The sequence below is a fragment of the Odocoileus virginianus genome, chromosome 10, assembly GCF_023699985.2.
Source record: "Odocoileus virginianus isolate 20LAN1187 ecotype Illinois chromosome 10, Ovbor_1.2, whole genome shotgun sequence".
Classification (NCBI taxonomy): domain Eukaryota; kingdom Metazoa; phylum Chordata; class Mammalia; order Artiodactyla; family Cervidae; genus Odocoileus; species Odocoileus virginianus.
The window spans coordinates 48,489,706-48,502,210 of NC_069683.1; the positions used below are offsets into that span (position 1 = coordinate 48,489,706).

Genomic DNA, 12,505 nt, shown 5'->3' on the forward strand with positions numbered 1-12,505 from the left:
TATCAGCCTCTGAGCCCAGCCCCTGCCTGGACACATAAATAGGCCGGGGGAGAGCTGGCTGATCAGACTGCTGGCCACTGAGGTAAGTGCTGCGACCTGCTCCCCAGCTCTAGGCATTTGAGGCTCTGGGATGCTGGCCCAAGCCTCTACCCCAGGCTGGGGGCTCTGGACCCCTGGCCCTCCCCCACCCTGTGTCCCACCTCCTCCTCCCCGGCTGGAGTGAGGAGGGGGTGCTCGGGCTCCTTCAAGCCCTGCTCAGCCGGGCCCCTCTTCTCCTCCAGGTCACCCACGACCCTTCAAGATGAAAGCCGTGGTGCTGACCTTGGCTGTGCTCTTCCTGACGGGTAGGTGCCCCCAACCTAGGGAGCCAACCGTTGGGGGGAGCTTTCTCCCTGAATCCCTGCGGACCACCCTCCTGGGCCCAGGGAGCAGAATTACTCCCTCGCCCCCCTCTCCCCTGCCAAGCACTTCTGCTCAGATCCCAGCCCAGAGCTGGTCTGATCTGGGTCTCCCCTCTCTCTCCCAGGGAGCCAGGCTCGGCATTTCTGGCAGCAGGATGACCCCCAGTCATCCTGGGATCGGGTGAAGGATTTTGCCACTGTGTATGTGGAAGCAATCAAGGATAGTGGCAGAGAATATGTGGCCCAATTTGAAGCCTCCGCTTTGGGAAAACAGCTCAAGTAAGAACCTGCTTGTGCCTGGGGCAGGGGTTGGGGGTGTCGGTGCTGGGGGATGGAGAAGCCTGTGGGAAGAAGCAGCCAGACTGGCCCAATCCCCACCTCCTATCTGATGGGCCCCATAGAAGCGAGGAGTGGGACCCCCAGCAAGGGGCAGACCAGTGCTGTCTGGTCACTATTCTCTGCACTGCACTCCGCCCCTGCCTATTCTTAACTCCCTTCTCAGCTCCAGCCAGCAACAGAGATGGCTTTCTTCAGAGAGGAGGATGGGCTGGAAGAGTAGAGACTAGGTCCTTAAAAGGCCCACCTTTAGGGACAGACAGGATCGGGCACCAAAACCAGCTCCAACTCTATCTCCTTCTAACTCCTCCGTGCATCTGGTCAATGGGATGCAGTGGGGAGTGAGGTGGGAGACCGTGGATGGGAGATGCTAGGCTAAGGATCTGCCCCCAGCTACCCCACGTTCAGGCACAGGTCTGCCCAGGTCTCACACGTTGCAAGCACGGGCGCTGGGCTGCAGCTCTGGGGGCAGCCAGGGGGCCCAGGAGGTTTAGCCTGAGCCCTCCTCTCTCCCCCCTTTCAGCCTGAAACTCCTGGACAACTGGGACAGCCTGGCCAGCACACTGACCAAAGTGCGTGAACAGCTGGGCCCGGTGACCCAGGAGTTCTGGGACAACCTGGAAAAGGAGACCGGGTCGCTGAGGCAGGAGATGAGCAAAGACCTGGAGGAGGTGAAGCAGAAGATTCAGCCCTACCTGGACGAGTTCCAGAAGAAGTGGCACGAGGAGGTGGAGATCTACCGCCAGAAGGTGGCGCCCCTGGGCGAGGAGTTCCGCGAGGGCGCGCGCCAGAAGGTGCAGGAGCTGCAGGACAAGCTGAGCCCGCTGGCCCAGGAGATCCGCGACCGCGCGCGCGCCCACGTGGAGACGCTGCGGCAGCAGCTGGCGCCCTACAGCGACGACCTGCGCCAGCGGCTGACCGCGCGCCTGGAGGCGCTGAAGGAGGGCGGCGGCAGCCTGGCCGAGTACCACGCCAAGGCCAGCGAGCACCTGAAGGCGCTGGGCGAGAAGGCCAAGCCGGCGCTGGAGGACCTCCGCCAGGGCTTGCTGCCCGTGTTGGAGAGCCTTAAGGTCAGCATCCTGGCCGCCATCGACGAGGCCTCCAAGAAGCTGAACGCCCAGTGAGATGCCTCGGGCTGCCCCCTGGCCATCACTTCGGTTTCATAGAATAAACATTTCCGGAGTGGAACACGCGTGATGGGTTGTTTTTTGTTTTTTGTTTTGTCTTTTTTGAAGATTCGATGATGATTTTTAAACAATAAAGTTTTCCAAAAGCCAAAATTTCTGTTTGGGGAGAATGGGGGTGGGGGGATCCTGGAGGGGCCTCCAGGGGGCGGTGGCCAGGGACACCTGGTGATGTCCCAGTGGAGTCCTGAGCTCCAAACACTGGCCTCTCAGGGCCTTAATGTTACAGGGCCTGCTTGTCTGGGGGCTGAAGAGTGGGGTAGGAGATGCTCTTTCATTAGGAGGACCAAACAGGAAGGAAATAGAGGACCAGGCAAAGTGACAGATGATCCAATGCAGGTGCCCTGAAAGAGCTTCAAGCAGGAAGTACTGGCGTTGCTGGGAGAAGTGGGCTCCCTGTCCCCAGCATTTCCCCGGACAGAGGACATAGTTCCCCAGCCCTCCTGCTCAAGGGCAGCTGAGGTTGGAGGGACCTCAGTGAGCCTGTGGACTTGAAGTTTCCCACAGGAATCTTCCTGTGGTTCCTTCCTAGGGCAGGTTCAAATGAAGGGCTTGGTGCTTGCTCCTTCCTCCCTTATTAATTCAAAATGTACTTTAACACATCCTTTTTCACCAGGGGTTCTTACCACTCCTCACACTCCCACCCTGCTCCGGAACAGCTGCTGTTTCCTCAGGCCTAGCAGTGCTAGCCCCATCCTTGGGGCTCCAAGCCTGCCAGCCCCTATTTTCTGACCTAAGAAAAATAATCACCACCTCTCGCAAGTAACTAGCCCATTCTAATCTCCAAGATGCTTTCATATCCATCATCTCACTGTATGCTTTCCCAGATCCTGGGTAGATTAAATGGGTGGTATGGATGCAGAAGCTGGAGCTTGGAGATGTGAACTCATTTCCAAGACTGAACAGCAGGATGGGCTAGGTTGCCCTTTCTAATATCTATGTGCTCCTGAGCATCCGTGATTATTAAAAAAAAAAAAAAAAATTGGCCAGGCATTCAAGTTTGTATGTAATTGAGTGTTCCCAGCCAGCTCCTCTTCACACTAAGGTACACACCTCCTCTCCCCACCCCACCCCCACCATGTGCATGCTTGTGGCTTTAAGATCTGCAAAGATCTGGGCAGTGCACTCAGGGGGCTTCCCTGTCCCTCTCCTCTCAGGGCCTTTTGCCCTTAGTGCTGGATAATCTACCCTTCCTCCATCTCCAGTGTATCTTAACTGCATAAAGGAGTGGGCTTTTTTAGTTCCTAACCATTTGAGCTACGTTATAACAATAGGAGTAACTAAGCCTTTTTCTGAGTCAGTTGAGCAGAATATGGGCAGCTCACTTGGGCTTGAGGTCAAGCAATTTACTGACTCAGTGACACTGGGCAAGTGCCTTCACACTTGGGAGCCTCAGTCTTATCACTGGAAGAGCGGGGAGGGGAGCTGCTCAAGTAGTCTGTGGTTCTGGAACTCTCCTGCATGAACATCTGACGGGTGGTGGGGACACAAGGGCTGCAGCCTGTGTTGGATGACCTCGGGCTCCTCCTCAATTTCCAGGACACGGGGCCCCCACTCCAGTCCTGGCCCCAAGGGGACAGTCAGCTCAGCCTGCAGTGACAAGGGCAGCCATTTACCAGGTGCCTTGGAGATGCCAGGTGCTGTGCACTCTCTCATTTCCTTCATTCCTTCTCAACAGACCTACAATGGATGGGTATCATTGTACCCACTTTACAGGTAAGAAACTGAGGCCGATATGAAGTGACAGAGCCAAGACTAGAGCCCAGGTGTATCTTACTTTAACCACCACCTCCTCGGCCTCCTTTCCCCAAGTGTGGTTGCAGTCGGGGAAGGGGGTTGGGCATGCGGCCCAGGCAGTGCACGTCCACTCCAGAATTTTGATGAACACACACAGTCTCAACTCAGTATGTCATTATGATAATGACGTAAAATGCCACGTGCAAGGCCTGGCAAGGAGCACACACTCAATCATGTTACACAGCACTTGACAGTGTATTCAAATACTGCCAGACCTAGCGTCCCCTTTGCTCCTCCACGCCAAACTGTCCATGCAGGCAGGCTAGGTAAGCCCATTCCTACCTTGCTCCACCCAGCTGCTAAGAGGTGGACACCCCACTCACGGCAGTTTCTCATCCAGCTTTATTGGAAGGCCTGCACACACCGGGGTGGGCCAGGTCTGGGGTGGGGCGTGGGGTGGGAGGGCACTGAGAATGCTGTTCTTGTAAGTGACTTTTGGTGGCAGTCCTGGGAGGCTGCTGGACTCAAGGAGCTAGTAGGATGGATAGACGGGTGGACTTGGGGTTCTGAGATCTCAGACGGCCTCAGGATGGAGACTGTGTGGGACTGTACGCAGATTCCCAGAAATCACTTGAACTTGCCCTTGAACGAGTTCCAGGAATCTTTCAGGGAGCTGAAGCTCTCAGTCATCCAGTCTCTGGGGGTCAAAAAAGTGAGGGGAGCACATGGGGTGCGGGTGAGAGTTGTGTCTAGAAAGTGACAACTATGGGGCTCCCACCCTACCCCCACTGGCACTCCGCCCCCACCCTCTCAACCCCTCCCAGCAATGCCCCAAAACCTCAGGCTGGGACCCCCTATAGCTGCACCCCAGGAAAGGATGCCGAGGGTAATGATGGGAACACAGCCAAGGTCCCCTGGAGTTTCTCCAGCTGTGGGCAGATGGTGGATCTGAAGCAAGCTGGAGTGACTGATTTGGAAGATGTGTAAGGTCAGGACTGCCATTCTAGTGGAGGCAAGTGATGCCCCCTACAATTGTACATCCTGGTGGCTCCAGGCAGGGTGGGGCAGAGGGAGGCAGTCTCTCATTTGGTCAGTCATCAGAGGGTTGATTAGCTGTGTGATCTGGGGCAGGTCACTTGGTTAAGTGGGCCTTGGTTTTCTTGTCTGCAAAATGGGGAAATAATATCCACTCTACAGTGGGTCCTGAGGACTAAAAGTGTTTGTGAACACCTCTGCTGTGGAAATGCCAATGCAGATGGAGTGGAGGTGGGGAAGGTGGGTGGGGCTAGCAGAGGACTGGTGGGCAGGGGCAAGGTGAGAGAGGAAGGACCGACTTCTGCTCACATGCGCCCGAGGACTTGATACAAGTCAGAAACACACACACGTGCGCACACACACACACACACACGTGCACACACACGCACGCACACACACATGCACACACGCACACACACACACACACACTGGGCTGAAATTGGGTTGGTTGGAGTCAAACCTCCAACCAGATTATCAGGAAAGGAAAACGAAAGTGAGGGCAAGGAAGGAGAAAGAAGGGACGACGGAGGAGGAGAGACGGGATGCGGTGGCCCTCCGTCATCCGTCCCTGCGAGGGAGCCTGTTTTACAGAGAGAAAGGAGGCTCAGAGAGGCATAGCCACCTGCTAAGTTTCTCACCAAACAGGGGCAGGTAGGGCCGGGGGTGGGGAAGGGAGGGCATACCTGGTCTTCTGAACCACATCCTTGGCATAGCCCTTCACTTTGTCCAGAAGGGATTCCTCCTCGGCCCTGGTAGCTTCTATGAGGAGAGCAGGACTGAGTGGGGTGGATCAGCCTCTGGGGAACTTTTGGCTCCTGCCTAGCTCCTCATCGAGGCTCTGTATTCCCCAGCCACCTGCCAAACTGCCTTGTCCCTGCCCCCAGCCCAGTCCCCACCGGCTGCTTACCAGGCAAGACCAGGAGAGCCAGGAAGGCAGCAACAAGGAGCAGCCGGGGCCGCATGGTGCCTTGGTTCCTGCAGGGAGGGGTCCTGTGAGCCCTTCCTCAAGTCCCCACCACCACCACCTGCCCCAGCCAGGCGGCCCTCCCTGGGGAGATGCGGTGGCCCTAAAGCAGGGCCTGGGCCGGGTCAAGTCGGGAGGAGAGAGGGCTAATATGGGGGAGGTTATGGGCTTTCAGAGAGGGGACTGGGGGACCCAGGGCAGAGAGAGCGGGGGGAGGCATGAAGCAGGAAACCCCCAGACCAGGAATCAAGACACCAGGATTCTGGTCAGGTTTCTGCCACTAACAAGCTGAGTGACTCTGGGTGACTTTTTGCCCTCTCCAGGGCTCAGATTTTCTGTCTGGGGCACGACTGGGACGTCTGAGTCTTCTAATCCTAAACATGCAGAGTGAGCAGCAAAGGGAGCCAGTGCCAGTCCCAGCTCCACCACTAGGCTCTGTATAGCTTTGGGCAAGTGACCTTCCCCTAGGGACCTCGATCTCCCCAGAATGCCTGGGGAGAGGCACTCACCGAGACTTGAGGATTCCCTAGCTCTACAAGCACTTCTCCAGGCTTCGCTGGCTGGGCACAGACCCCCACCTGCCCCTCCCCATCTTGCTCCCCTTCTCCCCCCAACCTCTCAGGGAGCCTTACCTGGAGCGGCTGCTTCTTGGGATGAACTGCGTATGAAGGCAAGAAGATTCTGACCTGTTTTATATTGTCCCCCGGACACAGGGCAGCGTGCGGACCCAGGCAGCTGGGCAAAGGTCACCTGCTGATCAATGCAGACCAGGCCCTGACAGAGGCACCCAGGCCTGCTGGGAGTTGGGAAATCTCTAGAAAGCTGAGAGTGCCCACCCCACTCTCTGCCACCACTATGGCTTGGAACCGGGGCGACCCCATTCCTTCTGAGCAGTCTGGTTCCCCAGGGAGAGGCTGGTGAGATGGGAGAAGGGATTGGGGGACAAACATTGTCCTTTCGCCCTGGGCTTCCAGGTCCTTCCCCACTTTAAGCCCTGACAACAGCCTGCGAAGTGGGGGTGAAGTGAGAGGGGAATTGGCTTCTTCAGACCGGACACAACTCAGCTGGCTGGGCTGGGGAGTCTAGAGTGAAGTCACAGAAGACCTGTGGGCAGGGGCTTGTGCAGGAGGTGGGACACAGTTGAGTGCCCACAGCCCCCTCCCCAGGATCTCCATCTCTGGGCTTCAGTCCCGGGTGCAGCTGACCCAGAAATTTCCCTGAGCTCTTTGATCCCAGAGCAGGGGGTGGTGGAGGAAGATCAAAGGCTGCTGAGCCCCAGGCCTTTATCCTACTGCCCCCTCTATTCAGCTTGCCCTCTGGACCCACTGATAACGTCCCCAGGGGGCAGGATCCGGGCTCCTGGTTGAGGCCCTCCCCTGACTGTGCAGCTGGGACTGAGGCCAGCGCTGAGTACTTCTCAACCTCAGGCTTCCGCATCCTCAGCTTGGAGATACCAGTCGCTGTAGTCCTCTGGCTGGGCAGACAACTGGAAGGAACCAGGTTTGGGGTGAGGCTGGTCCAGTGGATAGAGGAGCCAGACAAGCTCTAAGGGGCAGTCAGCTGTCCAGCATAGGTCTGGGCCCTTCCCACGGTGAAGTGTCCTCTAGGCCCACACTGAGAGCTGTAGCCTGGATGGCAGGATCAGGGAGCTCTGTCTTCTGGATGTGAAGACTTCAGAGTCAAGAAATTTTCAGTTTAAATGATGCTTTCGGCACTTACTTATATGACCCAGGGCCAGAGAGCTAACATCTCAGTGCCTTGATGTTCTCCTCTGTAAAATGGGGCTAGACTACTGATATGCCAGTACTGTAAAAATGAAAGGGTTCGTTGGCCACTCATGTCCGACTCTTTATGACCACATGGATTGTAAACCACCAGACTTCTCTGTCCATGAGATTCTCCAGGCAGAATACTGGAATGGTTGGCCATTTCCTCCTCCAGGGGATCTTCCCGACCCAGGGATCAAACCCAGGTATCTTGTATTATAGGTGGATTCTTTACCAGCTGAACCAGAAGGGAAGGCCAGAATTCTGGTGAAATATACATGAGATAGGTACAAAGTCCATGAAGGGGGCTTGATAAATCTCTCCTTTCTTACAAACACCTGTCCTTTCTCAGACAGCATAGTCTAAAGTCAGGAGGAGCCTCCAATATAGAAACAGGGCTTTTGGCAAGTGGCCTTCTCCTCAAGAAGAAGCAACTAAATAGACCATGTGAAATCAGAGGCCCAATAAAGTGACTACCTTCAGAATTCTTTATCTGTGGCTGAAACTAGAAATTTCTCCTTAGAGCTTTTTTCCCTTGACTGAGACCTGGTTATCTTTAAAACTGCAAATAGATTCCTGTGAAGTAGGTATTATTAAGCCCATTTTAATAGGTAGAAACCAAAGGCAGGGCTGGAGACATACCCAGGTGCCCATATTCCATCCATGGCAGAGTTGGGAACCAGAAGCCAGGTCTTCTAATACGCACACTGGGACCAAACCTCGTGGAGAGATGAGGCCCTTGGAGGATTATCAGTCACTCAGAGTGCATCAGTTTCGGCCTCTTCCTGAGCACAGACTGTGGTGATGGGGCGCGGAGGAGAGGAAGGTGATTGGGAGGTCCTGAAGGATCTGGACTTTGGGGAAGAGAGGGCAGCCGTGTCCACTTTCCTCTTCATTCTGATCTGTTCCTTCTCCCCAGAAGTGAGGGTCACAGTGGGAGTCCAGATTCCAGGCTGGGCTGGGACATGCTGGGGTGGACTGGCTGGAGCCCTTGGCCCTGGTTCCTCCAACTCTCCTGCCATGTGTGTGGCGCATCTGGAGGAGGCCGCCCTCCCTCTCCTGGGTCGCAATGGGCCAGTGAGCCCAGGGAGGTCAGAAGATGCGGGCGGAGAGAGCCAGCAGCGTGGCGTCAAGCTGGGTAGAGAACCAGAGAGTGTGGGCCTCTGCGGCTGGGTTGGCATGCCCTGGCTCGGGACCTGACCTCATTCCCAGGGCTTGGTGCCTCTGTGTGCCCATGCCCCTCCCAGCAGCTCCAGCTGGGTCTCGGGAGGGCTGTCTGAGGAAGGGGCTGATCAGTGGTCCAGCCTAAGCTGCCTCTCCTTCCCTTCTTCTCTCCCTCTCCCCAGCATAGCTCCCCTGGGATGAGGATGCTGCTCCAACCCTGGCCCCATAACTGCTAACGGGCAGGGAGGAGGGGCAGAAGGATGGAGAGGAGAAGGTCTGACCAGCTGGGGCCAAAAATGGTCCTCAAGGGTTAGACTAAATCTCTCTGCTTCCACTTGTGTGCGACTGAGGCTTAGTTCACCAGCGTCTGTGACCCATGCCCCTGCCACAAGGCTGGACTGGGCAGCGCTGACTCAGCCCTGCCAGCCAGAGGCCCTGGTTCACCATGGCCTTCTGTGCTGGAAGTTCCTCCCAGTGTCTCACCCAGATCTTCCCACCCAGGAGCCACCCCCTTTGAGCTCTGCCCTGGGTGGATGGCCAGTGTGGAGCAAACATGGAGACCTGTGTCCATGTGATTTGCCCATCCCTGGCTGGGCCTGAGCCGTTCCCTCCTGATTCTGGGCTCGGGCTGCCCACTAGTTTGATCTCTGTTGATGGGGCAGGAGAGTGGCCATAGGTGATGTTAGACTCTCAGCCTCGTCACCTTACTGACCATTATGTCTGTCTGTTGTACAGATAAGGAGATTGAGGCTCAGAAAGGGATATGATTCACCCAACGTCACACAGCCCTTTGTGGACATCCCCATGTGGCCGTGCCCTGTCTCATAGGGCCAGGCTCTGCTGGAGCTGCCCGCACTCATGTCCTTTCCATCAGCAGCTCAAACAATCTGAGACGGTGCACAGTTCAGTTCAGTCGCTCAGTCATGTCCGAGTCTTTGCGACCCCATGAATCGCAGCACGCCAGGTCACCATGTCCATCACCAACTCCCGGAGTTTACTCAAACTCATGTCCATTGAGTCGGTGATGCCATCCAGCCATCTCATCCTCTGTCGTCCCCTTCTCCTCCTGCCTTCAATCTTTCCCAGCATCAGGGTCTTTTCAAATGAGGGGGCACAGGGGCCTCTCATTCTCTGTCACCCCCAGAATTAACCTATTCACAGACTAATACACAGCATGCTCTCCAGGACTACCTCGGCTGTCCAGTGGTCAAGACTCTGCGCTTTCACTCCAGGGGGCAGACGTTCCATCTCTGGTTGTGGAACTAAGATCCTGCATGCTGGACAATGTGTCCAAAACACAAACCAAACACACCCATGATCCCAACCAAGGAGGTCAAACTCAACTGAGAGTCCTTGGTGACTCACTGCCCTCCTCACCTCTGGCCCGGTGGTGGGGAAGGTATGGGGCCAGAGGTGAGCACCTACCTTGCACTCAGCCCACGCTGGACTGTGCCTGATTTGGGAGTTTTGCAAGGTGGTGAAGTTTTCAGGGTCAAAACACGGCTCATGCTTGATAAGCACTGACTGTGGGCCAGGCATGGCTCCCAGCATTACTCAGATTACTTTCCTGACCCTATAGTCAAGAGGCATGCACTATTTTATCCCCTACTGAGGCACACACGGGGCTCAGAGAGGTTAAGAAACTTGCCCAAGGTCACACAGTCAGTATGTATGGAGCCCACACACAAACCCAAGGAGTCTGATCGCAGCCTTGGAAGCCTTAATAACTACTATGAGATGGCAAGGGGCAGAACAGTGCTGTCTGTTCGGTATTTTCTGCAGTGCACTCCTCCCCTTCCTATTCTTAACTCCCTCCTCAGCTCTGGCCAGCAACAGAGGCTGTCTTTAGAGAGGAGAATGGGCTGGAAGAGTAGAGACTAGGTCCTTAAATGGCGAGCTTTTGGGGACAGACAGGATCGGGCACCAAAACCAGCTCCAGCTCTATCTCCTTCTAACTCCTTCGTGCACCTGGTCAATGGGATGCAGTGGGGAGTGAGGGGGGAGACCGTGGATGGGAGATGCTAGGCTAAGGATCTGCCCCCAGCTACCCCACGTTCAGGCACAGGTCTGCCCAGGTCTCACACGTTGCAAGCACGGGCGCTGGGCTGCAGCTCTGGGGGTAGCCAGGGGGCCCGGGAGGTTTAGCCTGAGCCCTCCTTTCTCTCCCCTTTCAGCCTGAAACTCCTGGACAACTGGGACAGCCTGGCCAGCACATTGACCAAAGTGCGTGAACAGCTGGGCCCGGTGACCCAGGAGTTCTGGGACAACCTGGAAAAGGAGACCGGGTCGCTGAGGCAGGAGATGAGCAAGGACCTGGAGGAGGTGAGGCAGAAGGTTCAGCCCTACCTGGACGAGTTCCAGAAGTGGCACGAGGAGGTGGAGATCTACCGCCAGAAGGTGGCGCCCCTGGGCGAGGAGTTCCGCGAGGGCGCGCGCCAGAAGGTGCAGGAGCTGCAGGACAAGCTGAGCCCGCTGGCCCAGGAGATCCGCGACCGCGCGCGCGCCCACGTGGAGACGCTGCGGCAGCAGCTGGCGCCCTACAGCGACGACCTGCGCCAGCGGCTGACCGCGCGCCTGGAGGCGCTGAAGGAGGGCGGCGGCAGCCTGGCCGAGTACCACGCCAAGGCCAGCGAGCACCTGAAGGCGCTGGGCGAGAAGGCCAAGCCGGCGCTGGAGGACCTCCGCGGGGAAGGTTCAAACAGGAAGGAAATAGAGGACCAGGCAAAGTGATGGATGATCCAATGCAGGTGCCCTGAAAGAGCTCAGGCAGGAAGTACTGGCTTTGCTGGGAGAAGTGGGCTCCCTGTCCCCAGCGTTTCCCAGGGCAGAGGACATAGTTCCCCAGCCCTCCTGCTCAAGGGCAGCTAAGGTTGAAGGAACCTCAGTGAGCCTGTGGTCTTGAAGGATTGGGGCAGGTTCAAATGAAGGGCGTGGTGCTTGCTGTTTCCTCCCTTACTAATTCAAAATACACTTTACAAAACGCACACCTTTTCCTTTTTCACCAGGGCCTCTTGCCACTATTCACCCTCCCACTGTGCTCAGGAAAAGCTGCAGTTTCCTTAGGCCCTGCTGTGCCAGCCCCATCCTTGGGCTCCAGGCCTGTCAGCCCCCTTTTTTCTGACCTGAGTCAGAAAAACAATCACCACCTCTTGCAGTAACGAGGATATTCCAATCTCCAAGATGCTTTTATATGCATCATTTCACTGCATCCTTTCCTGGATAGGATTAAATGGATGGTATGGATGCAGAAGTTAGAGCTTGTAAATATGAGGTCATTTCCAAGATTGAACAGCAGGATGGGCTAGGTTGCCCTTTCTAGACCTACGTACTCCTGAGCATCTGTGATTATTTTTCTTTAAAAAAGTTGCTATCCATTCTAGTGTGTATGGAATTGAGTGTTCCCAGCCAGCCCCTCTTCACACTCAGGTACACACCGCCCGCCCCCCCTCCCCCTCCATGTGCATGCTTGTGGCTTCAAGATCTGCAAAGATCTGGGCAGTGCACTCAGGAGGCTTCTCTTTACCTCTCCTCTCAGGACCTTTAGCCCTTGGTACTAGATAATCTACCCCTCTTCCATTTCCGGTGTATCTTCACTGCATAAAGGAGTGGGCTTTTTTAGTTCCTAACCCTCTGAGTTACGTTAAATGTGAAGCCCAGATATTTGGGTGAGGACATTTTTCAGGTGAGGGTGCAGGGATCCCTGGCCATGTTGGGCCCAAAGAGAAGTCCAGATGGATTTCCAAAAAGAGAGCAGAGGTCTCCTGAGGCAGCTGGATGTCCTGATGCCACCAAGATCTGTCATGGAGTCTTTGACATCAGGCATGGGAATAAATAGTCTTCCCTGGTGGCTCAGCAGTAAAGAATCCTCCTGCCAATGTAGGAGACGCAGGTTTGATCCCTGGGTCAAGAAGATCCCCT

The 12,505-nt window shown here is 55.9% G+C and overlaps 1 protein-coding gene and 1 long non-coding RNA gene across 4 annotated transcripts; one reads left to right on the forward strand and one right to left on the reverse strand.

Annotated features, from left to right (window-relative positions):
* The first annotated feature begins 238 nt into the window (after positions 1–238).
* Positions 239–11,332, forward strand: APOA1 (apolipoprotein A1). Of its 2 annotated transcripts, none has more exons than XM_070473551.1 (3): positions 239–344; positions 527–680; positions 10,762–11,332. In XM_070473551.1, the coding sequence occupies exons 1-3, from the start codon at positions 302–304 to the stop codon at positions 11,315–11,317; spliced, it is 753 nt and encodes a 250-aa protein (XP_070329652.1). In that variant the 5' UTR covers positions 239–301; the 3' UTR covers positions 11,318–11,332. The 2 variants fall into 2 exon arrangements, with proteins under 2 accessions (XP_070329652.1, XP_070329651.1); XM_070473550.1 differs by lacking the exon at positions 10,762–11,332 and adding an exon at positions 1,261–1,925.
* Positions 4,043–10,948, reverse strand: LOC139037173 (uncharacterized). Of its 2 annotated transcripts, none has more exons than XR_011490012.1 (5): positions 10,934–10,948; positions 6,290–6,407; positions 5,601–5,668; positions 5,377–5,452; positions 4,043–4,355 (listed from the first exon to the last, which is right to left on the reverse strand). It is a non-coding gene; the product is annotated as an uncharacterized lncRNA (long non-coding RNA). The 2 variants fall into 2 exon arrangements; XR_011490011.1 differs by having other exon boundaries at positions 6,290–6,410.
* Positions 11,333–12,505: the final 1,173 nt, after the last annotated feature.

Coding starts and splice junctions, on each gene's coding strand:
- APOA1 (XM_070473550.1), top strand. CDS start 302: ATGAAAGCCGTGGTGCTGACCTTGGCTGTGCTCTTCCTGACGG. Junction 345..526: donor GGCTGTGCTCTTCCTGACGG/GTAGGTGCCCCC, acceptor TCTCTCTCCCAG/GGAGCCAGGCTCGGCATTTC. Junction 681..1,260: donor GCTTTGGGAAAACAGCTCAA/GTAAGAACCTGC, acceptor CCCCCCTTTCAG/CCTGAAACTCCTGGACAACT.